Source organism: Neovison vison, chromosome 8 (genome assembly GCF_020171115.1).
Source record: "Neovison vison isolate M4711 chromosome 8, ASM_NN_V1, whole genome shotgun sequence".
In the NCBI taxonomy this organism is placed as follows: domain Eukaryota; kingdom Metazoa; phylum Chordata; class Mammalia; order Carnivora; family Mustelidae; genus Neogale; species Neogale vison.
This window is the reverse complement of record NC_058098.1, coordinates 113,098,667-113,124,794: the sequence shown is the minus strand read 5'-3', so window position 1 is coordinate 113,124,794 and position 26,128 is coordinate 113,098,667. Positions and strand designations below refer to the sequence as shown.

Genomic DNA, 26,128 nt, shown 5'->3' with positions numbered 1-26,128 from the left:
ATATAATAAATGGAGATATGATGTTATATATAATGGAAATTCCTATATGTGGTATAAAGTCTGTTGCTCAGAAAAACATTGTGGCACTAAATACTTATATGAATCCAAAAAGTGAAAATAAATTAATTAGGCATCTAATGCAAGATATTTGAAAAATAACAAAATAAACCCAAAGAGAACAAAAGAAAAATTAATACAAATAAAATCAGAAATTATGATTTTGAAAAGAGGAAGAAAAATGTAGTACTAGTACATAAATCCAAGAGCTGCTTCATTGGAGGGGGAAAAAATAAAATAGATAAAGCATTAGCTAACCTATTCAATGCACAAAGTTAGAAATGAGCACAGGCCAATAACCACAGACAGATGAAATTGAAAGGATCATAAGTTACTGTCTTCCTCGACTCTACAAATAAATGAGAGTAATATAGATGGAATGCATATGTTTTGAGAAAAATATAAATTTGCAATTATAACGCCAGAAAAGAAATTTTAAATGGACAGATTATCACAGAAAAAAATAGAAATATGAATACATATAGAATTGTCCAATGAAATACATAGGAATAAATTTAACAACAACCTGAAGACAAACAGAATGAAAAGGTCAAGGTGGAAACAGGCTCTATCTTTGTGTGTGTGTGTGTGCATGGCTCCGCACTCACATACTTGGATATCCTTGTAAGGTCTCTGGATCCATGCGCCACGAGCAAGCAACAGCAGTTACTTCTGTGGAAGGGAACTGGATCTGTGGGGAACAAAGATGAGAGAGATTGTTTTGATTATGTAGTATTTTGTATCTTTTACATTTGTTACCTTTTAAATTGATGACTTGTGCGTGCCTGGGTGGCTCAGTCCGTTGAGCCTTTGGCTCAGGTCATGGTCCCAGAATCCAAGGATCAAGTCCTGCATTGGGCTCCCCACTCAGTGGGGGAGTCTGCCTCTCCCTCTGACCCTCGCCCCTCTCATGCTCTCTTTCTCTTACTCTCTCTCTCCCTCTCAAATAAAATCTTTTTAAAATAAATAAATAAATTGATTACATGTGCAAATACTACCCATTCAAAAATTCTTTTTCATGCAAGCAGAACCAAGGCGAAGGAAATAGATGGTTTTAAGGGGGTGTTTTCAAAAAGAATGCTACTTCGTTTCGCCTAAAGCTGACTCTGGTTAGGAGAAGGATTCTTCTGTGTGCTTCCCAAACTCTCTTGGTCGAATAATGGACATCAGATGCTAGGATGGTGTGAGCCAGGCCTCTGGGCCTCCCTTGAGTCGTTGGGATCCCAGGCGTCCTGGAAGCTCTCTGTGAGCTCACAGACTGCAGGCCTCACATTCCAGAAGGACCCTGTTTCTGAACAGCAGCTCCGAGTTTAAGAAAAGGTTGCTCTGTTTTGCTCAAAGATAAGAGATTCGTGTTTCATGTTAGTATTTAGGAACACACAAAAGCAGAGCCAAATGTTTTGAACAGCTAAAGCTGGTTCTCCTTTTACTTGTTTAAATCTTTTAGTGGTAGGGTACAAGTTCCTGATTGTTCTTAGCCTCCTAAGATTTCAGACCCACTTTGCGTGCTACCTCTCTATTCTCTAAAAATAGCATAGAAGCTGAGTTCCTACAGTATCTCCACGTGACCACATGAAAGGAAGGTAGTTTCTTACCCTAAAAGAGTACGTTAACTAACTAGCATTTGTATTCACCTTTACATATGTGATACTATTCTAGAACAAAGGAAGACTTTTAAAGAAACCAAACTGGGCTTCCAGTTATAGAATGAATAAGTCACAGGAATAAAAGGCAGAGCATAAGAAACATAGTCCCTGGTATTGTAATAGCGTTGGGGGGTGACTGTCGGTGGCCACCCTCATGGCGAGCACAGCATAATGTAGAGAGAAGCCGAGTCACTATGTTGCACACCTGAAACGAATGCAATATTGTGTGTTAACTATGCTTAAATTTTTTAAGAAAGTTTTTAAAAATAAAGACAGAAACTAAACCGGATCACGGTGTCAGGCTCTGGAAATAGAGTCCCTCTCCACTTTCGAGAAAGCCTGGCCAGAGTACTCCAGCCTGCTGCCTTTTTCCCTGCCTCTTCCCACCAGGAGAAGTTGCTCCAGTGCAAGGAACTGCCTTTGACCTGAGGAAGCCAGTGGAGCTTGGAAAACACCTGCAGGAGTTCCGTATCAATGGCTTTGACCACAATTTCTGTCTGAAGGGCTCTAAAGAAAAGCACTTTTGTGCACGGTAGGTTCTTGTCACTTATTGCCTCTGTGGGGAAGAAGAGATCCCACCTCCTATATGAGGAGCATCAGTAGCATTTTCTATGCTGCAGGGACTAAATACCACGTCCCCTGTCTTTTCAAAGCTCCTGGTCTCCCCCCTTCCCCACTAGGCCATTAGCCCAGGGCAGCCACCTGGTAGCCTGTCTCTCTTTGCTCCCTCTCTCCCCATCTGTGCCTGTTCTTTAAAGCACATTTTTGGGACAAAGCCCAATTCCTCCTGACTGAGGTCACCTCTGCTTTCCTTGAACTTCTGGAGTGCTTTGTACGTTGTTCACACGGGATTCGTGCCCGGTCTACTTCCTTGGAAAGTCAGAGACTGCACTTCTCGTGGGGCACTCACCAGCAGCGGCGTAGGGTGGGCCTCTGTGTGCACTCTCCCTCCTCCTCACTAAATTCTGAGCTGCTCACACCATCTCGTCTCTGTGAGCCCCCACCTCTGCCCTAGTGCCTGACACCATGCTTGGCATCAGCAAATCATGTCGGTAGAACAAATGGATTTGAAATAAAGCAGAGGAAACGACTTAGACTCCATGGAAACGTCAAAAGCCTTCTCTCCCTTAGAGCCCGCGTCCCTGCGTTCTTCCGGCTGGAGTCTGCTCTTCTCCTGGTAACTAATGCTCAAACTTCTCTCTCTACTGCCCCCACCTCAAGGAGACTCTCTGCCTTTGCTCCACTGTTCAAATCCTGGCCCTCCCTTTCCCAGACATCTGTCCCTGAACGTCTTCATTGACCATACTTTGCTGGGATGTTTTACCTCTCAGTAAGAGGGTAAGACTGAGGCTTTTCTTTGTCCATATCCCTTCAACACCAAGTACGGGACTGGGTAGTTACTCTCAGCTCTGTAGAGGCCTGGTTTTTGTTGTTGTTCTTTGTTTTTTTGTTTTGTTTTGTCTTTTGTTGTTGTTGTTGTTTTTTAAAAAGAAAACAGTGAATCTAGCAAAAACGGATAGTACATCTGTTCTCAGGGGAGATCTGACTAAAAAGCACAGCCTGCTGGAGCCCCAGGAAAGGGGGATGTTTTAATTTAGAAAAGCATCTCTTCTCTTTTAAGACATGGCTGGTTGCTTTGCCAGGCCAAGCAGAGAGCGCCAGCTCTTCATGAGAAAGAATCTCAGCCGCTCCTGAACCTAAAAACTGCTTCTCTTCAACCTGGCTGCCCCCGACACAGACACACACACACACACACACACACACATCCTCTATCTGGCCAGGGTGAGCCTTCCTCAGAGAAGCCAAGATCACAGTGAGAAGTCGCCAAGGATCCTCAGAACCACCTGCTCATGCCTCACCCCAGAGGCTGCGGGAATTTCCCATCATGCTCTTCTCACCTTTGTCTCTGTGTCCCTGCTCTGCGGCCGGGTCTGACTGCCGGCTCCGAGGGTGCTTCCCCGCTTCTCCCTGTCCCTGCGAGCTTCTGCATCCTGTGTGGTCTGCCTTACCCCCAGGGTCCGCCATGCCGGCAGCGGGCGGGTGCTGGAGGTGTACACCACCCAGCCTGGGGTCCAGTTCTACACGGGCAGCTTCCTGGACGGCACGCTGCAGGGCAAGAGGGGAGCCGTCTATCCCAAGCACTCTGGTTTCTGCCTGGAGACCCAGAACTGGCCTGATGCTGTCAACCAGGTAAAGCTCCCGCTCGGCTTCTCAGGAGTGTTGTGCCCCAACGTCACACTGTATGACAGAGGTCACAGCACTCAGGCCTGTGTGATTCAAAGGTCCACGGAGCTTCTCTTCTCCCAGTCATGATAAGGAGACCTTTAGCCAAGTTACCAACATAGCATTTTTATGTATTTAATCTGTTTTGTGCCTTCAAAGCCTTTATTCCGTTTAATGTTGCTCCTTGTCCACACCTGCTCATCTTCTGCAATGACACTTTTTTGGGCGGCGGTTGGGGGGGTGGGGGGAGGAGAAAGAGAATCCTAAGCAGGCTCCACACCTAGCACGGAGCCTGACACAGGGCTCGATGTCACAGCCTGGGACCATGACCTGAGCTTAAATCGGGAGTCAGATGCCTGACTGAGCCACCCAAGACTCTGTGCAACCACAGTTTTAAAATGGTCCCATCTTCTCCCTATTTGCTTACTGGTGACTTCTTTTTCTGGCTGCTACCTGGAGTGGTGCCCCTCAAAGCAGCTGTCCGACAGCTCGCTCCAGAACTTAAACTGACACATGGCCTCCTTCATCGGGAGAGTCCTGCTCTAACAGCGTGCTCAGTGATGGGCCTCCGGTTCTCTATCTCGCTGCAAACCCATGGTAAACAGTTGTTACGTGGGCAGCTGGTTCGACAGACCAGTCCAGAGCTGTCCTGAACGGTGAAGGGTGCAGCTGGCTGGAAAGCTAACCTGCCCTGTTGTTTCCTTCACAGCCCCACTTCCCTCCTGTGCTGCTGAGGCCCGGGGAGGAGTATGACCACACCACTTGGTTCAAGTTTTCTGTGGCTTAAGCATAAAGACATGACCTCTTCCAGGGCCAGGCCGGGAGCCCCTTCAGCAGCCTGTCTCCTGCCCAGAGAGGAGATGAAGACTTAGAGGCTTTCAAAGTGATCCTGCGAATTAAAACCATGTAAAGGGTAGCTTCATAGTAATGAGTCTGAGTATTGATTTCCTTTACCGGTGACTGGCTCCAGGTCGGGGCTAAGGAGCAGCTCTCTCCTCTGTGTGGTTAAGAGGACCCACCCATTAAGGTCATCTCTTGAGCCCCAGCCCTAGCCCAGAAGAGGTACCCGCACCCCTTGTACTGGGTTGGCTCTGTCTCTCCACCCTGTTGCCACCTTCTGCTTTTTACCCTTTCTTTGATCCTACCCTTTCCTCTTGTCCTCCTCCTCTGCCTCCTCAAACCACCTCCCTCCCATGCAGTACTGTGGCCTTTTCGGTCTCTGAGCTCCTGTACCATGCTGGCAGAGGGGCCTGTCTGCCCTGGGAAGGCTGGAGATGCCTGAGAGGGAGGGAGCTGGGGCTGCGGGAGGGTAAACGGCCCTCGGAAAAAAACACAAGGCTGGGGGGCGCCTGGGTGGCTCAGTGGGTTAAGCCTCTGCCTTCAGCTCAGGTCATGATCCCAGGACCCTGGGATCAAGCCCCACATCAGGCTCTCTGCTCAGTAGGGAGCCTGCTTCCCTTCCCAGCTCTCTCTCTGCCTGCCTCTCTGCCTACTTGTGATTTGTCAAATTTAAAAAACAAAAAAAACAAAAACAAAAACGAAAAAACCTCACAAGGCTGGGAACGATTTTAGTCAGAACTTGACATCAGATCATGCACATTCAAGTCCCCTTCTTTGCTCCATTTCAGCTTGCCAGGGCATTCTTGGGGTCACGGAGGGGCAAAGGGGGGGTCTGACCTTCCTCTCTTTGGGCCAGGCTTTCTTCCCAGATTCACCTTTTTAAGAAGCATGAGTCTGAGTCTGAGTTTAGGTTTCTTAAAGATGTCCCTTAAAGGGCCAGATCCAAATACCCAGAGAGAGTCTGTAATTTTGATTCTCTGCCTTTGGGATTGAGAAAGTCCAGCTCAGCCAAGGCGAGGGCAGCCAACAAGCCACTGGAGACAAGAGCCGCATTAGTGTGGAGCCGGTGCCCGAGGACGGCACATTGCACCTGGAGCGAGAAGTCGTGTTATGTAGATGAGGCTGGGCTCCCCCCTTTCCTGAGCCATTGAATTACCAGCTATGGGTTTGGGTTGGTGGTTGGTTTACGGTTTTTAAAGAAATGTACCTTATACTTTTGTACACTAGCAACCAGTTGAAATAAAACAAAAAGCTGCATCTTCAGAAGACTCCCCATCTCCTCACTCATTTTTAAAGCTGTTGGACATGGACCTTTGGGAAATGGTGTGTTCTGGATTCCACTGTGCTCTCCAGTATAAGCGCCAGCATCTTCCTAGAAGAAAGCCACCTAACTGGCAGCCTCTTGAGCTTCCTATACTCCCTCTTTCTTAGCAATGATAAACCAAAAATAGTGTTCATTTTTTAATTCATTTCATTATGGATTTTCTGGATACCTATTATGTCCACAGTTCTCTGCTGAGTCTTTTAAGGAATTCAGAAGTAATGTCTAAAATACAGTGTCTCTCCGGGGAAGACTAATAGTGACAGAAAGATATGTAGAATTGCACCACGACAGACCCAACCCTGAGCGCCAACTTTGCTAATGGCATTTATTACATGGGCAATCTAATTTCACTCAGCCTCTCGGCCTCTATTTTTCTCACCTGTGAGGCAAAGGAATTACGCTTGAAATATCTGGAAGGTAAAATCTATCTCTGCAGGGCTAGAATGAAAACTGGCCACTAGTCAAATTCTTTTTCCACAGGCCCTCCCCGTGCCTGTGACAGAAAGATCTGACAAAGTGGACGACAAATGCCTAAGCCAGCCAGAGCACTGAGCAAAAGACACGGAGGGCCAGGAGCTGTGGTCCCGTTTCTCTTCCCGGTTGGGTCTGAGCAGACAGTGGAAGGAGACTCTGGACAACTTTTTTTTTTTTTTTTAAGATTTTATTTATTTGAGAGAGAGATCACAGAAGCAGAGGGGGAGGGAGAAGCAAGCTCCCCGGCAAGCAAGGGGCCCAATGCAGAGCTTGATCCCAAAACCTTGAGATCAAGACCCAAGCCTAAGGCAGACGCTTCACCTACTGAGCCACCCAGGCGCCCCCCTCTGGACAATTCTTACACAGTCACATTCTTGCCAGCAGTCTCCTTAATGGTTTGTCTTCATTTTGATTCCCAGAAGTATGACTGAAGATATTATTTCATCTGACCCTTAGAACCTGTAATGAGATAGCAAAAGCCTCATTAAAAACAAGAGGTCAGCCCCTGGGGCAAATAATACATTATATGTTAATAAAAAAAACAAACCAAACAAACAAGAGGTCAGGGCGCCTGGGTGGCTCAGTGGGTTAAAGCCTCTGCCTTCCGCTCAGGTCATGATCCCAGGGTTCTAGAATGGAGCCCTGCCTTGGGTTCCCTGCTTGGTGGGGAGCCTGCTTCTCCCTCTCCCTCTATTGTTACCCCTGCTTGCTTGCTTGTTCTCTCAAATAAACCAAATCTTAAAAAGCAAAACAAAAACAAGAGGTCAATAGCTGGAGAAATTAATAGTGCCAGGAAGTGGCATATCTAGAACACAAGCTCTTCAATAAGAAACCCAACGTTAATAAAGAACAAAAACAGCCCAACATATGTTCCAGTGGCCCTACACTCCAAAAAAAGTCCTCAGTTTTTCCTTTTAGAGGGAAGAATCGAACATCGATAACATACAATATTGGTAAGTGAAGAATTTTACTCCATCACCATTAGTAGCAATATAAATTAAGAACATTTTTGGAGGGGAATTGGCAGAATCTATCAATATTGGCAAACTTGCAAAACTCCTGATGTAGCAATTCTTCTTTTAGAAATCTTTACTATGGGGCACCTGGGTGGCTCAGTTGTTAAGCATCTGCCTTTGGTTCAGGTCATGATCCCAGAGTCCTGGGATTAAGCCCCACATTGGGCTCTCTGCTCAGCGGGAAGCCTGCTTCTCCCTTTCCCTCTCCCACTCCCCCTGTTTGTGTTCCCTCTCTGTCAAATTAAAAAATAAAAAAATAAAAAACTTTTCTATGGAAATACTAGTATGCACAAATCTGTAAACACAAACACTGAGACAAGGGTGTTCATTGCAATCTAACTGGCAATAATGAAAAACTGAAAACTACCTAGCACCATCAATACAAGAATGGATAAATGATAATCCATGCAATGAAATACTATTAAAAGACCATTAAAAGAGGTAAGATCAAATTACACACTATCCTGCTTTTGTAAAATAAAACAAAAATTTACAAATATTTGTAAAGGCTAGGAGGGCTAATTAAGTTAATAATTGTGTTCTCTGGCAATAGAATTTCTAAGAGGAGATAAGGACTTTCACTTTTTTACTTTACTGGTACTGTTTGAAATGCCAAAGCATCTTCCTTTTGCAATTAAAAGTTTAAGTCTGCAAAATGGTGGAGGGGGGACACATTTTAATTTTTATTTTATTTTAAAGATTTTATTTTTTTGACACAGACAGACACAGCAAGAGAGGGAACAGAAGCAGGGGGAGTGGGAGAGGTTGGGAGCCTGATGCAGGGCTCCATCCCAGGACCCTGGGATCATGACCTCAGCTGAGGTAGAGGCTTAACAATGGAGACACCCAGGAACCCAGGAAGATACATTCTAAAAAAAAAAAGTATTTCCAACTTACAGAAAAGTTGCAATAATAGTACAAAAAATTTCCGTACACCCCTCACTCAGAGATCCCATTCAAGTTTCACCACCTGTCTCAACATCTTTCCTGGCAGAAGGGTCCAAACCAGGAGCACAAACTGTATTTAAGTTTCTTGTTCCCTTGAACCCAGCACAATTCCTCGGTCCTCCCTTGCCTTGACCTTTACAATCTTCGTATTTTTGAGGACTGCAGGAAAGTTATTTTATACAGTGTGCCTCCACTGGGATCTGTCTGTGGTGTTTCTTCCCGGTCTGACTGGCGTCATAGATCTTTCGGAGGAGTATCCCTGAAACAGTGCCATTCTGCACGCTGCAGCCTCTCAGGTGATGCCAAGTTCCAGGTGTGGCCCCTCACCAATGAGGTTAACTTTGTTCATCTGGGTAAGGTTGCCAGGTTTCTTCACTCTAAAGCTACCAATACATACTTTCGCCAAGAGGCCTCAGAGATGAAATATTAAGCTGACTGCAACCTATCTACTAGTTTAATTGTTCAATGCAGGGCTGTAACATTCTAGATGCCAGAAATCATTCAGGAAACCCTAGAGAAGAAAGAAAAAGAGTATTTTCTTATTCACAAGGAAACATAACTACAAATTAGTTCCCAATTTAGTGGCTTCCAAGTTTGAGATTACATTTATTATCCACGTACATTTGACCCCTAAGGAATGCAGGGGTTCAGAGCATCACCCCCATGCAGTCAAAAATCCACATATAACTTGTGACTCCCCCAAAACTTAACGACTAAATAGCCCACTGCTGACCAAAAGCCTTACCAATAACATACAAACAGTTAATTAACACATATTTTGCATGTGACATGTATTACATATTGTATTCTTACAATAAAATAACCTAGAGAAAAGAAAAATGTTATTCAGAGAATCATAAGAGAAAAATACATACACAGTACTGGACTGTAAAAAACCCACATATACGTGGACCTGTGCAGTTCAAACCAATGTGTTCAAAGGTCAATTATTTTGTTTTCCTCTGCTCTAAAGAATTCTCTCTAAAAATAAATAAAATAGGGGCGTTTTGGTGGCTCAGTCTGTTAAGCACCTGCTTTCAGTTCAGGTCGTCATCCCAGAGTCCTGGGATCGAGCCCCACATTGGGCTCCCTGCTCAGCGGGGAGTCTGTTTCTTCCTTTCCCTCTGTTGCTCCCCCTGCTTGTGCTCTCTGTCAAATGAAGAAAATCTTTAAAAATAATTACAAAGAAAAAATAAAGTAACATATTCCACTCATTAATAAATAACAATATATAAATTAAAAATAAAGAGGGCACCCGGGTGGCTCAGCCAGTTATGCATCTGACTCTCCATTTCAGCTCAGGTCATGATCGTGGGATCAAGCCCCACATCAGGCTCCTCACTTAGGACGAAGTCTGCTTATCCCTTTCCTGCTCCTCCCCCAGTGTGCGTGCGCTCTCTCTCTATAAGTAAATAAATAAATCTTAAACACAAATAAGTAAATAAAGAGTTACTTAGCCCCAGTTAGGATATGCATCTTTAGAACAGCTGAAGGAAGATACTGGTAATTGTGTGTATGAAAGACAATAAAAAGGCTACGTTAAGCAACAAATCTGATGAGTAAAATTTTAGAAAAATTGATCTTTTGTGGTAGTGACCAATCTATCACTTTTAATAAAAAACACACATAAAAGAGAACTTTGATTTGCCTGAGAAAAGACCTTCTGTATACAGGACACTACATGTAGTGTATGACAACATGTGAGCTTCTATCATTTTATGACGAACTCACTGAAGAAACAAAACTTTACAGTCTAATAACAGGACACTTTTAGTTCTTAAGAGACGGTGAAAATAAACATGGTATCAGTATGAAAAACACCACACAACCACAGATTTATTAAAGCCTTGTTGAAAATGCAAATATCCACTAAAATGCAACACAACCTACCCCACCCCTCAAGAATAAGACTCTAGGCCTCCAGGAGTCCATGCCTTCTCTACCGCCCCCTCCCCACAACCAGACTGCTGCTATTAGAAATTCTGAGTTCTGACCCTTCACAGTTAAGCCTATCACTGATTTTAGTTCAATGATCTATGGATTCCTGTTTCAAATTCTTAGAATGTAAGTTCTTATCATTAGCTGTGGGATTTTCATCTTCCAATTCCCAAACATTTTGCCTAACCAGTAAGATAGAATACGGAACAACTGCACAAACGCCGCTGTGAAGGCTAAAACAAGACGGCATACTGCGGAAGTTGAACAGCTGTGCCTGTTAGGTAACCAGTGACCGACCAATCTCGAAGGACTAAAGGAAGTTAGTGTCAGTTATATAGGGATGATTTGTGAAAAGTAGCACGTGGAAAAAATACAGGACTACCAGCAGAAGACAGAAGGGAAACTTGGCGTCTATCTGTTCCCTAGCCAGTTCCCATTATCAGTCCTAACCATTTTAGACAACTGGATCACCAGTTTGCAGTGGGCTATTTAGACAGTTTCGGTAGGAATGCAATCCTTTTCCAATGGAGGTATTTATCTTTTCCAAGTTTCAACTTCTCCAATTACTCAAATCATAATTCAAGTCTCAGATGCTTTGGGTGGCACTTCCAGCTATAGCCAAGGAGGTGAGCAAATCCTCTGCTCAAAAAACAACTATAACGCTGAAAAAAAAAATTGACCAAACAACTTTGCTGCTCTAGAAACTGGCCAAAAGCATACAACAATCTGAGATGTGTTTATGTTTGGAAAACTGCAGACTTTGTATAGGAACAGTGGGAGACTATGGCATTCTAGCCTAGAGCTGCTCCCACTCCCCTCCTCCCCCAACTCAGTGACTGAGAAGGTTCTGCTGGGGCAAAACAGAACATGTGGCCTGGCAGGTTGCTGTGGTTAAAGGGGGTGTAATCAGTTTGGAGCAGCAGGTAGTACCAATACCCAAGTTTTTTGTTTTTTGTTTTTTAAGATTCATTTAACAGAGAGATAGATCACAAGTAGGCAGAGAGGCAGGCAGAGAGAGAGAGGGAAGCAGACCTTCCGCTGAGCAGAGCCTGACATGGGGCTCCATCAGGACCCTGAGACCATGAGCTGAGCTGAAGGCAGAGGCTTAACCCACTGACCCACCCAGGTGCCCCAATACCCAACAGTTTTATCAGTAAACTCATTGCTATGCAAACAGGGACAGCTGATGGCTCTGACGATGCAATTTGGTTGGAAAACGCAGACTTCTGGATAATCAGAGGCTGCACACATGCGTAGCAGAGACCAGACAAGAGTCCAAGCTATATACTCCTGGCCAACTCTGAGGCTACATGCATGTGCACGGGAAATTAAATGGGGTTAAGCAAAAAGTAAAAGCCAGGACACACTTGAAAACTGCCCAAACACTGAATTCACTCCCCATCTAAAACAGAACCATCAGCAAAGGGGAGAAATTGGACTGACTGGGGTATCTGAGAAAAACCTCTGTCTAGCGACTGGACAACCACTAAGCTATGCAGACAAAGGGCAACCCCCTAGAAAGCTAAGCTTAAAAATAAACTCAAGAATGTTCTTAAAAATAACCAAGAAGTTTAATAGAGATAGGTTATAAAAAAGGACCAAGTGAAAATTATAGGGTTGAAATGTACAGTAACAAATGAGAAGTTCACTAGAGAAGCTAAGAAATAGATACAAGAGGACAGGAGAAAAAATAAAGTGAACTGGAAGATAATCAATAGAAATTACCAAACTGAAGGGCACCTGGGTGGCTCAGTGGGTTAAAGCCTCTGCCTTCAGCTCAGGTCATGATCTCAGGGTCCTGGGATCAAGCCCCGCATCGGGCTCTCTGCTTGGCGAGGAGCCTGCTTCACACCCCCCCGCTGCCTGCCTCTCTGCCTCTCTATTTAAAAAAAAAAAAATAAAAAATAATAATAATAATAGCAGCAGCAGTAAGTCAAGCCAAACTGTCCAGTAACTAGTGAACTAGAAGGGGGCCATCATTAGCCCCAATAGCAATAGTTTCCTATTCTGGTTATATATTAGAATCACCAGGAAGGTTTTTAGAACACTAATGCTCAGCTATCACCATCCTCAGCAATTTTTTACTTCACTGGAATGTTTCTAAGGCTTCTGGGTAATCCTAATATGTAAGCAGGGGTGAGAACCACTGCCCTAGAGTAAAAGCTTTCACTCATATTTAAGTGCGTAAGTGTTTAGCTAGGATTTGCCCCCTGGCTTCATCAAGCATTTCCTCAAGAATGAGTCACAGAGAAACAATCTTCCCAGACCAAAAGTATGTCTTGGTAAGGCTGCTGCAACCCCACCAATAATGGCACCTAAGATCTTCAGAAGTAATTATATGGAAGACTGTGAACAGTTGAAGATAAATGTCTAAACTAGGAATGGCACTTTCTGTAAATGGTTTTGTGACTTATAATCTGTCACAATTACTCAAGCTGCCATTGTAACACAGAAAAAGTCAAGAGACGACAGGTAAACAAATGAGCCTTGGCTGCATTCCAATAAAACTTTATGAATGCTGCAATTTGAATTTTACATAATTTTCATGTCATTAAGTATTATTACACTTTTTTCAGGTACATAAAAATGTAGAAACTATCTTAGCTCATTAGCTGTATGAAAACAGCAGCAGGCCAGATCTGGCCTGTCGGCTGTAATTTCCTAAATCCTGATCTAAATAAATAGCCTGTACTCTGAAAGAATATAAACATTAAAGCATAGTATAGCCTCCTTAGTTTAAGAAAGCAGTACGTTGTTCTTATAGGAGCCCAGGAACTCTGGTGATGGTCGTTTTGACAATAACCAAAATAAACTAGCCCATCTACCTTTACCTCTGCCATATATATTTTCTTTACAGCCAGGTTTTTTATTCTTAGCATTGAACAGATTCATTTTATGAATCCAGATTTCCTGATATGTTACAACCCAAAATAAAAACGAACAGGGTCTTCCTATAGGATCACATTCAGGCACCTGCAAGCTTTGGTTACCGAGAACCACCCTGGGAATCTGCAGAACTGGTCAGGATTACAACAGGTAACCTTAGGCAGCTGACAGTCATACAAAATGGCTGCTGTTGGTCCAGTGACATTACATTTCTTGCATGGGATAGGCGATTCACCTGGGCTCACCAGCTCTTGGGAGTGGCAGGTAAGTCTCCATCCCTCTCTGCAGAGAACTTGCTGCACAGAAATTTTCCACACCCTTTCTGAGCGTACTCTTGTTGGAGCTTAAACCCAAATGAGAAAAAAACCTTCCCTAAAGTTGCAGAGTGGAGCTGGACATTGTAAACAGAGGCCTATGGATCCAGATCCTCTGCAGGCAGATCCAGACAGGAGACAGAGTTAGTCTTAGAGGTGGCTAAAAGGAAATGTGAACGTTTAATTGAAATGGTGATTATAAAGGTCTCAGACAAGAAAGGAGGTTCCAATTTTATATGCTTGGTTTAACAGATTAGAATTCATTCATTCATCCATTAACTAACTTTTCCTTCATCAAATATTTAAGTACAGGCAATGAGGAAATGGAGTAAGGCTTGGTACATGCTGCCGCAATTAGACTTTTGGCAGCATACCTGCAGAGAATAGGCAATTACCGTGTGAACAGGAATCCGACTGTAGAAGCTCATGGTGTTGAGAGCAAGGGAATGTAAACCAAACTTCTGAATATGTGCAAACTTTCCAGAATAGGAGAAAAATATGCATTTTGGCACAATTAAAACAAAAAACAAGAACTATGCTGAGACACCATTACCATTTCCCAACACAAGATTGGTAAAATTAACAAAATGACAGCCCACCATATGGTTACATAAAGTATACTATGTAGGCAATCCTACAGAGAATCAGACACTAACATACCTAGTCACCAGGGCAAACAATACCTAGCAAAAATATAAATGCACATCTCCTTTGACCCAGCAACTGAACTTCTAGGGATTATCCAAGATATGCAGGGTCACATGCAATGTATTGTACAAGGTGATTCACTACAGCATTGTTATAGTAATTAGAACCCACCCTCGGGGCACCTGGTTGGCTCACTCAGTTAAGCCGCTGCCTTCTGCTCAGGTCACAATCCCAGAGTCCCGGGACATAAGGCTCCCAGCTAGGTGGGGAGTCTGCCTCTCCCTCTGCCTGCTACTCTGCCTACTTGTGCTGTCAAATAAAATAAATAAATAAGAGAAAGAGAGAGAGAGAGGGAGAGAGAGAGAGAGAGAGAACCCTCATATCAGGTGACAGAGAACTGATTCAATTCCTGTTACTCTTTGCCCAAAAGCACTCCGTGGAAAAAAAGCAAGTCCTCTCCAAAGTGTACAAGATCCTGTATGATCTATAGCCCTCTCCCTTCCTGTGCCAACTCTTCCCGTTCTCCCCTCTGTTGACTTCATAGTGGCCTCCTTACCCAACTCAAAACACTTCAGGGCCTTCATGCTTACTGTGCCCTCTGCCCAAAGCTGATGTACCTTATTCCGCTTCCTGGCACAAATGTCACCATCAGAGGCCTCCCTTAGACCACCTTTACCCAACACCGAACATTACCCTCTCTCCCCCCAGCTTCATGGTTGTACATATACATTATTACCCACCTGTTTGTTGTCTCTCCAGAACTTAAGCTCCATGAAGACAGACCTTGTTCACCTGTTTTCCAAGGCTAGCAGTACCTGGCACATTGAAGGGGCACAGAAGTTAAGTGCATAAATAATGCAATGTCCAGGAAGTAAATAGTATGCAACATAAAAAATGAGGAAGCACTATTTTTACCTACATGAAAAAACTCCAAAATGTTAAGTGAGAAAAACAAGGTGTATCTATTTTATGCTAAAAGGAAAAATAAAATACTATGTATATTTGCTCAGGCTATGTAATTGCTAACAGTGGTTACCTTTGGGGAGAGAACTGTGCTGAGTCAGGGGTAGGGAGCCTTCTTACTGTATATACCTTGAATATGTATTACCTAGTCAAAAAATGAAATAAAATGGAGAAGTTGGGCCAGTGGCCTATGGAAGAAGGAAAAAGCACTAGAGCCTGAGAACTGGCCTTGAGGGTGTTTAACAGTTAATTGGCTACTGCATTCCACATGCTTGTTATCCTTCTATCCAGTATCTTTTCCTCATTGAGTCTGGAAAGAAATTAGCCAAGTTATTAGCAATGGTATAATCTACAATGGGTAGAATCATAGGTTGTATTTCCTCATTTTTCCATATGGTTTTGTTTTAAAGGAGCAGTAAATGCTTTAATGACTAGAAAAGTAAAGGTTTTGAAATGGTATGTAGGATTCAAATGTTTCCTACCTCCTAATAGGATAATGTAAGTATTAGCAATCTTTCTGAACCCATTTCCTCTTCTGCAAGATGAGGTTAGCAGCACTGTTGTTGTGGGAATTGACAGAATGTCCTTTCGTATTTTTACTAAAATGGTAACAGGAAACCTATAAGGTGTGGAAAAAATAACCTGTCAGGCTTTAAAGCTGCCTACTGGTGCTTCCCTGCCACCCTCCCTTAAGATAGAACTTTAAACCTAGGCACCTTCACCCCATTTTTTTGGCTTGTCACCGGTATTCACCACCCTCCAAAAACTCCAAGACCAGCCAGGGCCCTAGTATGTTACTTTGACCTTTACTTCATGTCTTTCCAGCTATGCAGTTACATCTTCTAGGTTGTATAGCCCTCCCTTCCAAAAGCCTCCAAACAATGGTCACTCAAGAAGAGCCAGATCTAATGAATTCTTCACTATTGCTCTTCACTCTAACTGCTCTTTGCCAAACTGTTTTAGAGCTTCTACTTCCTTTTATTACCTTGAAGTCACTGTGCTCTTTTAGGCTTCAAGATAGGCTACACAAAGATGAGAATCACAATCCTACACCATCATTTATTCAACCAAGTCTCAAAAGTGATGGTGTTTCCCAACTCCCTGATTGATTTCCTTCACCTCAGGAGGGACATGGCAAGGTGGTAGGAGCTTTCACTTGATACTTAGCCTAGCTCCAAGTCCAAAGGAAAACTACCACTGTGAAGTCAAAGGTATGCATTACCTACCTCTCAACACTTCTCTGTAGCTGAAAGGAAAAATAAGATTCTATGCCCAACGTACTGTGTCTGGTGTATTCAATTAGCTACCAAGTTGCCAGGCTTAAAATTTAGAAGGAACTAGCCTAGACTAGCACTTATCAAGTCAGTCACATAAATTTAGCATTCCTAACACCTGGAACTGTAAACAAAAGTACACTGCATCCAAGTGTTATTTAAGATGTATACTAATTCTAGAAATGGTTGCTGTCAAGCACGTAAAAGGTACTAGCCTAGACACCCAGCATTCCCTTTCCCATTAAGGGTAAAACTTTTCTGTGCTTGTTTCTTAAACCCATTTTTGCCCCTACCCCTCCTCCATATTCTTTTCATCCTTTTGCACTGATCTCTAGGATGCTGCTAGTAATCCATCCCAAAGCTACCGGTGATCCCTACTCTTGGCTCAAAACTCCCATTTTCAAAAATTGATATCAGGATTGTTTGTTCTCTGCAGATTTATTAAGTGAACTTATCTTTATATGATACAGAACAATTAAAGCTGACCAAGTGCAACAAATAAACCTGCCAATTATACACAAAGCTTTATACCATTTTAATTCAGCCAGTTGTCAAAATTCTGAAAACAAAGCATCCAATCTTTCAACGCACTAATTATCAGACCAAATAAATTTGATGCAGACCAGTATTCCCTTTTTGCACCAATGCTAGTGAATACCCGGTAAAAGCTTGACCAAAAAACTCAAAATGAACTACTACTGCCCTACTAAAGATAAAAAGTCTCAATGAAAGAATCTACTGGCTATATTCTAAATCTACCAGATGCTACGAAAATAACTACATAAGGTATTGCTAAATGTAGGTGAGATTTACAAAACTGCTTTAGTCTCATTAACATTTCTGATTGACATCTTTAAATACTTTCACACCAGCCTGGCAAAATAAGATGTTGGTAGTCAGGAACTGAAAAACCTAGATTGGGAATTAACAGATCTCTGCTCAGAATAAGGCAATCCATTTCAAGAGATAGATTGTTTGGACTGGAGAATTTTGCAAAGCTGGTTTACATGAAGATCTTTTGTCCCAAATTCAGACAATTCCTCAAACATGCAAAAGTTGTGGTATAAAATTAGTGTTGAAAACAAAAAAACAATGAGTAGAACTTACTAAAATCAGGAGTTCTAATTTGACACCATCTCATCTAACAGCCTGAAAACCTCACTTACTAAACTAAATGGCCTTCGGAATCAGTGGTCCCTCTAGATTGACACACCGAGATCATTAGAGCTTGATTATCTAATAACACCAACTCCAAGAGATTAATGTAGGGACTTGTCAGAATACACTTATGCTATCAAGGGAGTCTGAATTCTTATCTTACCCAAAGCGCTAGGGATAAAAAGGGATTTTCAAAGTGTATGCATACTACAGCTAATGATGTTCATGACTCAAGTAACACCATTAAACTTTGAAATGGAGATCTGTATGAATATGGTTAATATCAGGGTTTACCCCTGAAGCTTAACAAACTGAGTATTAATATTGAACACAAATCAAAAATCTAGTTAGAAACATTTTATTTAAATGTGCCAAATAAAAACCCACATTTTCAGACCATAGGATGTTAATACATTCAACAAAAATTTATATTATCTTACTGCTGTGAAATTTACAGAGTAATAATCCAAATCCATTTTGATTAGATTGTTGAAATACCCTTCCTAGGTTACACTTTTGACACCACAAATCCCTTATAATAATGTAAACAAAATAACTTTTCCCTAAAAGGTGAACTTGAGAACTTCAGTCCACTCTTTCAGGACTTGCACTTCTTCGCGGACTTCCTGATGGGGAACGACTAAAAAGAAAAACATTAAGTTCGGCACTGATTAGTATTTACTGAAATTTACTCTTCTCATGTACATGTTAGGGCAAAACTCAATTTCAATAAACTCAAAGGTGGCCAAGGGCACTATATAGCAGAAAATGAAAAACCAAAAGATTTACATACAAATCCTTTGTCCCTGTTTAAGATTAGGCTTAACAGCCTCCTTGCTACAACTGCAATTTGAACTCTGGGAGGTTCTGATCATTAAGTAGCAACTAATTAGCAAGGTAATATTTTAGCTGTAAGATTTCAACATAAACATTTTTCCTTCCTGTGTTCATATACCTATCATCCCATGTGGAGGAAAAAGCAGGTTTCTTAACATGAAGTTATACACAGTTAAAGATTCACAGCACTAAACATCTTAATAATTATCCTAACATTTCATGACTAAATATCCATCAAAAATACAAGCTAAAGTTGAAGTGGGAAAGCAATCACCTAAGAAACTTAGTATCTAGTAATATATATAGCACCAATTCTCCAAAGAGCTCAAAGCCTGCAAAAGTAAGCAGTAAGCAAAACAAATTCCACAGAGGCCACACTTGACAGTTAAGATTTGGCAACAAATTATTTAGCTTACCTTCTTTTTGGAGATGGAGATCTGGACTTTGATCGGCTGTCAAAACATGAGAAATGCTATTAAGAAAAAATACCAACCAATCCCTTTCTTAAAATCACAGTATCATGAAATGAACCCCCAAGTTGCCCTGAGCTTAAAATTAAAAGGTCAGGCTGTATAGTTAAACTGAAAAAGAACCTACCAGTTCTGCAAACAGAAGCCAATCTTGCAATAACTGTTCATACAATGAGCAAACTGCTTCACTGTATCACAATTAATCTTTACATTCTGCTTTAAGCACAATTATCTCAGAATGCTTCTCCATGTGTCCATCAGTTCTAAGCAGGCCTCTTCATGTAACCCCAGAGCCAGAAACTTCCTCACTATAGCTTTACATTTCCTTGTCCAGGAAGTCAGCCACAATAGGCCAGAAGTGCAGTTCTCAAGTTCAGTTTGCTAATAAGGTTCTGTGTCCCACCAACACCTAGGCTTAAAGTTAACATCTGAAATTTCAACAAAACACTTTGAACTCTTTGGATATTGGTGCCATATAACTAGAAGAGCATTAATCAGATTTTTCCCCTACCTGCTTCTTGGTCGTGAAAGAGACCTGGATCTTGATCTTGACCTCGACCGTGATCTTAATAAAAAGAATAACAAATTATACCCATTAGTTCATAGGGACAATCTTTAAACACTACTGAGCACTTTATGAGGTAAACTAAGAATAGAGAAACTAAAATTAAGCAAGGCACAGGGCATCTGGCTGACACAGTGGGTTGGGTATGCGACTCAATCTCAGGGGTTGGGAGTTAGAGCCCAAGCTGGGTGTAAAGGTTACCTTATGTGTTTTTTTAAACAAGGTATTAAAAAAAATAAAACCAAGCAAGACACACTCTTTCCTTCTATCATCCTAAAACTAAACGAGTAACACTTTCAATAAGCTCTGATGTCAAAATAAAGAATCACCACTTCAAATATTTGGTTCTACCATACTCAGTGAGCTGGGCTGATTATCACAGTTCCTATACAAAGGTACATTTCTTACAGAATATACAATATCAAAGAGAAATTAAAAATGGGTTTTCATTTAAGAGTTTGGTTTAATTCTATCTTGAAAGAATCAAACCAACATCAAACAGACCCCTAAACAGAGACTTCAATCCTTCTGATGATAAGCTCAGTATAAAGTCATAACTGGTTCTTAAGACTTTATCCTTAGATCATCAAGCTTTCATAGCTCAGGACCGCCAATTTGTCAAACAAACTAAATCTGGCTCTAAAATACACACACTGGGGTCCTGCAATCAAATTAAGCACATTTATGAGTCCAGTTTTCTCAAGTGAACTAAAAGTTTATAACGCCTACATTTAAAGATTTTGTGCTATTATTTAACAGTTAACTCCCAGTGGCATTCCCTACTAGTGACTCAACTGTAGTACGGTCCACTTCTCATTTTCTAGAATCTTAACCACTTCTATCACCTTTAAAGGACTTCCACAAATGGAATAAAAACAAAACTAAACTAACGTTCTTAGTTTGCTTTTTATCTTCTTACATTTCGGTCTAAGTCTCTGGTCAAAAACAGGCCACATCTGCTCACATGCATACTACTAAACAACTTCCCATGGCTCAAATTCACCCCCCATCACTCCAAAAAGAAGAAAATTTATGTTTCAACTGCTTCTAAGTCTCCTCCCCATTCTATTGGGCCTCCTTATCAGAGATCAAGCAACTATCACCTTTGAGAGGTAGCATCATTATCTAGACAGACATAATCTGACTCTAAAGTTCAGCAACGTATCTACCCAGAGTGTTCACTGAAGGACTTGAGGATTTGTGCTCTGGACCATCCTCTACCAAGACCTCTCCAACAACCCTTTAAAAATCTGATTGGGCTTTTATCTGTACAATTACGGTAACATCCATTTACAGGTCATGTATAAATCCAACTTTTAGGTCTCAAAGTATCTTCTGGAGCAATCCATTTCATTAGGTCTTTAAGACACTCACTGTCTTAAAGTTCAGTCATTAAGACGTGACAATCTGAATATAAATAAGGGAAAAAAAATGTTACATACTGGAAATACCTCGATCCTTTTATAGAACCAGACCTAGATCGTCTGAGTGAAGCTGATCTTGATCTACGAAGAGACACAGATCTTGATCGTCGTGGAGATGCTGATCTTGACCTAAAAAATAAATCAAAGTTTATTAAGTCTTATGTCCAATTAAAATTTTTTCATCTGGTAAACTTAAATTAAGTAATTTTTCCTCACCTCCTTCCCCTGCTCCTGCTTCGCGAGCGAGAGTATCGCCTACCTCTGGATCTCGAATGTGATCTAGACCGTGACCTAATTTTTAAGTTAGAAAATAACAAAATGTTAGATGGTAACTCGTTTTTAGAGTTTGTGTGCCTCTGCTGAAATCAAATCTCAAAACTATTTAAATTTAGGTCTCATTTGGAAATAAACTCTGGGCCTATTAGTTTTTTTTTTTTTTTAAACTACCTAAAAAAAGATTTGTTAAAAGCTGAATTACATTTTAGAATTACATAATATAAAACACTGTAATTTGTATTTAAAATAAACCTTGCAAGTTTGCAGGTCGACCCTCTTTGGCCCATGGTCTAGTAGATCTAGACGATCTAGAAGTATCTATAGCCGATCGCTGCATCTAGATGTTTTCTTCAATCTAACGACGATCAAACTGACAGCCAAATGAGCCAGGTGAGGCTTGATTGACGCAAGAAGATTTTTCTAGTTGGGAATGTGGTCAATCTGGTGTTCCTCTTTCTAAACCGGAGGGGGCCCCAATGTAAGCCAAATTTACTGTTACGGCGATCACCGTCTCAAATTTTCTGCCCTTTAAAGAATAAGGTGAAGCTAGGTGTAGATGACTCGAGGGGATCTGGCCTCTTATGCTGATCACCTCAAGGTCTAGGAGGATCTTAATTGTCGGATTTGCAAGGCGCCTCAGCATGATATCATAAGGCTCGTGACATTCTGAATCAAGGCGACTGACTCAAACGAAGAAACCTGAAAGGTTTTGACCAGGTTGATTATTAATATATTAACATTTGTTTAATTAAACAAAAACTGTAAAATACACCTGTACAATTAACATTCAAGTTTATAGAAAAATACTAATTTGTGCCTTGCTAATAAAAAAATTACTTGATTAACTAATATACCAACCATTCCTCTATTAAAATAAATACCTGCTTCGCCGCCGGCGGCTATAACGATGACAATCATAAGCATAATGTCCCTTTTCGCCACACTCATAGCATCTATCATTAGGATCAAAGGGACGTCGGGCGGGTGGTCTATCAAAACGAGATCTCCGAGGCATGCCTGTTGATAATTCAACTCTCACTCGGGAACCACAAATCACCCTATGAAAGAAATCAACAAAATTCTAATGCAAAAGAATACACATCACTTCTAGATTTAGAACTTTCCAACCACTCTTATCCTTCACAGACTTCAGCTATCTTTATAAACCCATCCAACTCCACCTCTGTGCCCTCTTCATATATCTTAAAAACATACAGAATCATGATTAGCTACGGAGTCTCCTCCAGACTACAGAATCCAAGCTTATCGGGGCGCCTGGGTGGCTCAGTGGGTTAAGCCTCTGCTTTCGGCTCAGGTCATGATCTCAGGGTCCTGGGATAGAGCCCTGCATCAGGCTCTCTGCTCAGCAGGGAGCCTGCTTCCCCCCCTCTCTCTGCCTGCCTCTCTGCCTACCTGTGATCTTTCTCTCTGTCAAATAAATAAATAAAATCTTAAAAAAAAAAAAAAAAAGAATCCAAGCTTATCACCTAGCTCAATACCCAGACCAGAGGAATATTCTAATAAACATCAATTTCATAACCATCTTACTTACTTCCCATCCAGGCCTCGCACTGCATCTTCTGCATCTCTAGGATCTTCAAATTCCACAAAGGCAAATCCTGGAGGATTTCTCGCAATCCACACAGTTCTTAAGGGACCATAATAACTGAAAGCCCTTTCTAACTCTCCTTTGCCGGCACCGGTTCCCAGATTACCAACATACACCTTGGTTTCTGTTTAAAAACGCAAATAGAACAATGCATGTTATGCAAAATTTTGTCTAAGCTTGAGTGAATCCAGAGCCCCAAAGAGGCCAGCCTTAAGACTGTGCATAGCTCATTTAACGCTTTATCAAAGATTTAATTTAGCCTTAAAACCAGCAAAACCCACTATATTTTGAAAAGCTAGGCGTATGACAAAGATCTTTACATTCTAACAGGGAAATAACCTCCAAAACAGAAGCACAGACACGTGGTAGGATATTCCGAGGCGTGGGGCGGGCTCCGCCCCGGCCCCGCCCCCGAGTCCCGGCAGCCCCGGGCGCGCGGGGAGCGCGCGGGCCGGCAGCGTCGGCAGCGGGCGGGCCCCGGCAGGGGCCGGACCGGGAGAGCGGGGCTGCGCCGGCTCTCGTCCTCCGCGGCAACCGCCCCAGGCGCAGGCTCGCCCAGACTCCAGCTCCCCGCCCCAGGGCCATAAACCGCGCTCGAAAAAGCTAAAAGAGAAAAGAAACCAGCCGCCAGACGAAAAGATTAGGTCTCCCTTCCCACGCCTCAATTCGACCGATTGTCTGACGAGATACGCAGCTCGAAGCTGCCACACTTTTTGTTCAGTCTCAAATTCACCCGATTTTACGGCTGCGACCAGATCTGTCTGCTAAAGTGGCGGGAAAGCACCAAGGAAATGCGCCACCACGGTCGTCAATGTGCGCAAAATGGCAGCCGAGAGCGGGGGGGTGGGGGAGCAGGCGGGCAGCTCGAAGAAGGGCAACAGGGAAACGGGATCGTCGGCCTGCCTCGAGCTGTGGTGGGAGATGAAATCGCCCAAGAATTAATACGGAACGCACCACAGACCTGCACCCGCCATCCCCGGGCTGACTTCCATACCCCGCCCCCGCGGCCTCCGGCTTCGTATGGTGTGCGCCGAAGCCGCCATTACGCACGCGGAATAACCGTCTCCCAACCGCCGCGCCAACCCCACAGCCTCGCAATACTCACTACGTCCACAGCAACGTCCCTTACCGGTCCCTGGCCTCTTACCTCCTCCATACCGTCCGTAACGCGACATGATAACGGGCCCGCGAGCTCGGCTCTTTCAGCTCGCAGTGCCCAGGGAGCAAGGAATACAAAAGCTGCAAAACCCCGACAGTGGCCAACGGTCCCGGCGGCACTACGAGGAAGAGTCTGGGTTCGCGTTTATATATGCGGCGGCTGCGTCTCTCTGCGCATGCGTCATTTCGACGTTCTGCGCGGCACAAAGGAGCTGGGCGGAAACAGTGGAGAAGCGGCGCGGAGGGAACTAAGGAGGCTAAGACGCTGGGAACGGGCGGAGGGATACGTTTCCATGGGAACGTCAGACCGCGCCTGTAAACCTGTGGACTTCACCACGGCGTCCCGCCCCTTCCCCTCCCCTTTTTCCTTACCTTCCCCATTTTCCTTCCCTTTTCCCTCCCTCCTTTCATTCCCCCCAGTCTAGGGACCCCCCACTCTAGTAATCTTACTACAGGTACTTAGACCGGCTTTATGAAAGGCTGTAAAATTTAACCGCTGATGTTGCAGCTACCGCCGCCTTTCTGCTGGGGGACCTGGCCTGGACGGTTACACAGTCATCTTTGGGGCTCATCGGAGGTAATCGGGAGTTTGGCCAGGGTGAGAACTCCATGAACCCCGCCATTCTGACTAATGGTCACTGCACCCTGGGCCTCAAAAGGAGTGACCCCCCCCCCAGGGACTGCACCGACCCTCCAACCCCTTCAGAACCAATTTTCACCAACACTCTACGAATTCTTAGGAGTCTGGGAGACAAAGAAATAGAATTGTTTCGTTTGCTGGTTATAATGTAACCCTAAATCCTTAAAGCATTCTAGCTAGTGGCAATTACGAAATTATTTGCATTTGAAGCACAGAGTTAAACTTGTGCTTCCTTTCTAGTTCTTCCTGCTTTGTACTGTGGTAACACATCTCATCCAGTAATACTGATATCCTGACGAGTGGGACTTGAAGCTGTCTTTGAGTAACAGCCTTGCTGCTCAGCCACTCTCTATATAAAATAAATGTAAACTTTAGATATCTTTAGATAAATCTTTAGAGAAAATCAATTAAAATTCAGTTTTGATTTTTTAATTTTTATTAAGCTTAGTTGACAATGTTAGATTAGTTTCACTAGTACAGCGTAGTGTTTCAATAATTCTTTACTTGATGTTTGCGGTAAGTGTAGTCACCATCTGTCACCCATACAACATTACTGCAATATTATTGACTATATTTCCTATGCTATACTTTTCAGTTTTGATTTTACAATGTATTTGCCAGATACCAAGTCTACAAATACAGATTTAACTTCTTTTTCACCAGTCACACACAAAAAAGACATTACACCATAAATACGTGGAATATATGAGCTGGAATTGCTGCACATGAAAGATGAAATCCTTAGATATTTGTATCTCTATGTTTCTCATCTGTAACTTCACATGATGTATATACATATATGATACAGAGTACAAGAGAAAGGAAATTTAGTAGTTGAATGAGGTATGGATCCTCTCTTGACCATGCTACAAATTCATACACTTTTTTTCAGATTTATCAAATTATGGAAAGAATATATACATTGCAAAAAAAATTCTGTCAGAAAATTGAAGTTATATAGAATATGTTATATTCTCATTTTTTCTTTTTTTTTTTTTAAGATTTTATTTATATATTTGTCAGCACAAGCAGGGGGAGCCACAGGCAGAGGGAGAGCTGAGCCGGATGCGGGACTTGATCCCAGGACTCTAGGATCATGGCTGGAGCTGAATACAGACACTTAACTGGCTGAGCCACCCAGGCACCCCAGTTCTCCTTTAGTTTTATTGATTTTTGTTTACCACTTAACTGGGTTCTTCTCAAAGGATTAAATGATAAAGATCTTTTTATATACTTCCTGGAAGACAGAGTATCAATTCTATAAAGGCTCACTAATTTGACTTTCTTCTATTAAGAAATTATGGGGATGCCTGGGTGGCTCAGTCTGTTAAGCAACTAACTCTTGATTTCGCCTCAGGTCATGATCTCAGAGTTGTGAGATCAACCCCACCTCAATCTCCAAGCTGGGTGAGAAGCCTGCTTAAGATTCTCTCTCTCCCT

General features: G+C 42.6%; 2 protein-coding genes across 6 annotated transcripts in view; one reads left to right on the top strand and one right to left on the bottom strand.

The window, feature by feature from the left end:
- Positions 1-4,854, top strand: part of GALM (galactose mutarotase) — a 51,775-nt gene extending 46,921 nt beyond the window's left edge. Inside the window, exons 5-8 of one of the 2 annotated variants that reach the window (XM_044261720.1) lie at positions 2,094-2,235; positions 2,835-2,880; positions 3,719-3,893; positions 4,636-4,720. In XM_044261720.1, coding sequence (XP_044117655.1) covers positions 2,094-2,235; positions 2,835-2,880; positions 3,719-3,880 — 350 coding nt within the window. In that variant the 3' untranslated portion in view covers positions 3,881-3,893; positions 4,636-4,720. Of the gene's footprint in view, positions 1-2,093; positions 2,236-2,834; positions 2,881-3,718; positions 3,894-4,635 lie in introns of both variants that reach the window. The other variant, XM_044261718.1, reaches the window with a different exon arrangement.
- A 13,197-nt stretch (positions 4,855-18,051) lies between these two features.
- SRSF7 (serine and arginine rich splicing factor 7) lies at positions 18,052-24,199 on the bottom strand. Of its 4 annotated transcripts, none has more exons than XM_044261715.1 (8): positions 24,038-24,196; positions 22,834-23,014; positions 22,163-22,339; positions 21,222-21,296; positions 21,033-21,134; positions 19,528-19,581; positions 18,963-18,998; positions 18,052-18,349 (listed from the first exon to the last, which is right to left on the bottom strand). In XM_044261715.1, exons 1-8 carry the CDS (start codon positions 24,063-24,065, stop codon positions 18,295-18,297), a joined length of 708 nt encoding a protein of 235 aa, XP_044117650.1. In that variant the 5' UTR covers positions 24,066-24,196; the 3' UTR covers positions 18,052-18,294. The 4 variants fall into 4 exon arrangements, with proteins under 4 accessions (XP_044117650.1, XP_044117649.1, XP_044117652.1 ...); XM_044261714.1 differs by having other exon boundaries at positions 21,024-21,134; positions 24,038-24,195; XM_044261717.1 differs by lacking the exon at positions 18,963-18,998 and having other exon boundaries at positions 24,038-24,199.
- Positions 24,200-26,128: the final 1,929 nt, after the last annotated feature.

Coding starts and splice junctions, on each gene's coding strand:
- SRSF7 (XM_044261714.1), bottom strand. CDS start 24,065: ATGTCGCGTTACGGACGGTATGGAGGAG. Junction 22,340..22,833: donor GTGCGAGGCCTGGATGGGAA/GTAAGTAAGATG, acceptor TTTCTTTCATAG/GGTGATTTGTGGTTCCCGAG. Junction 19,582..21,023: donor AAAGGATCGAGGTATTTCCA/GTATGTAACATT, acceptor CTTTTTATTAAG/ATCACGGTCGAGGTCAAGAT.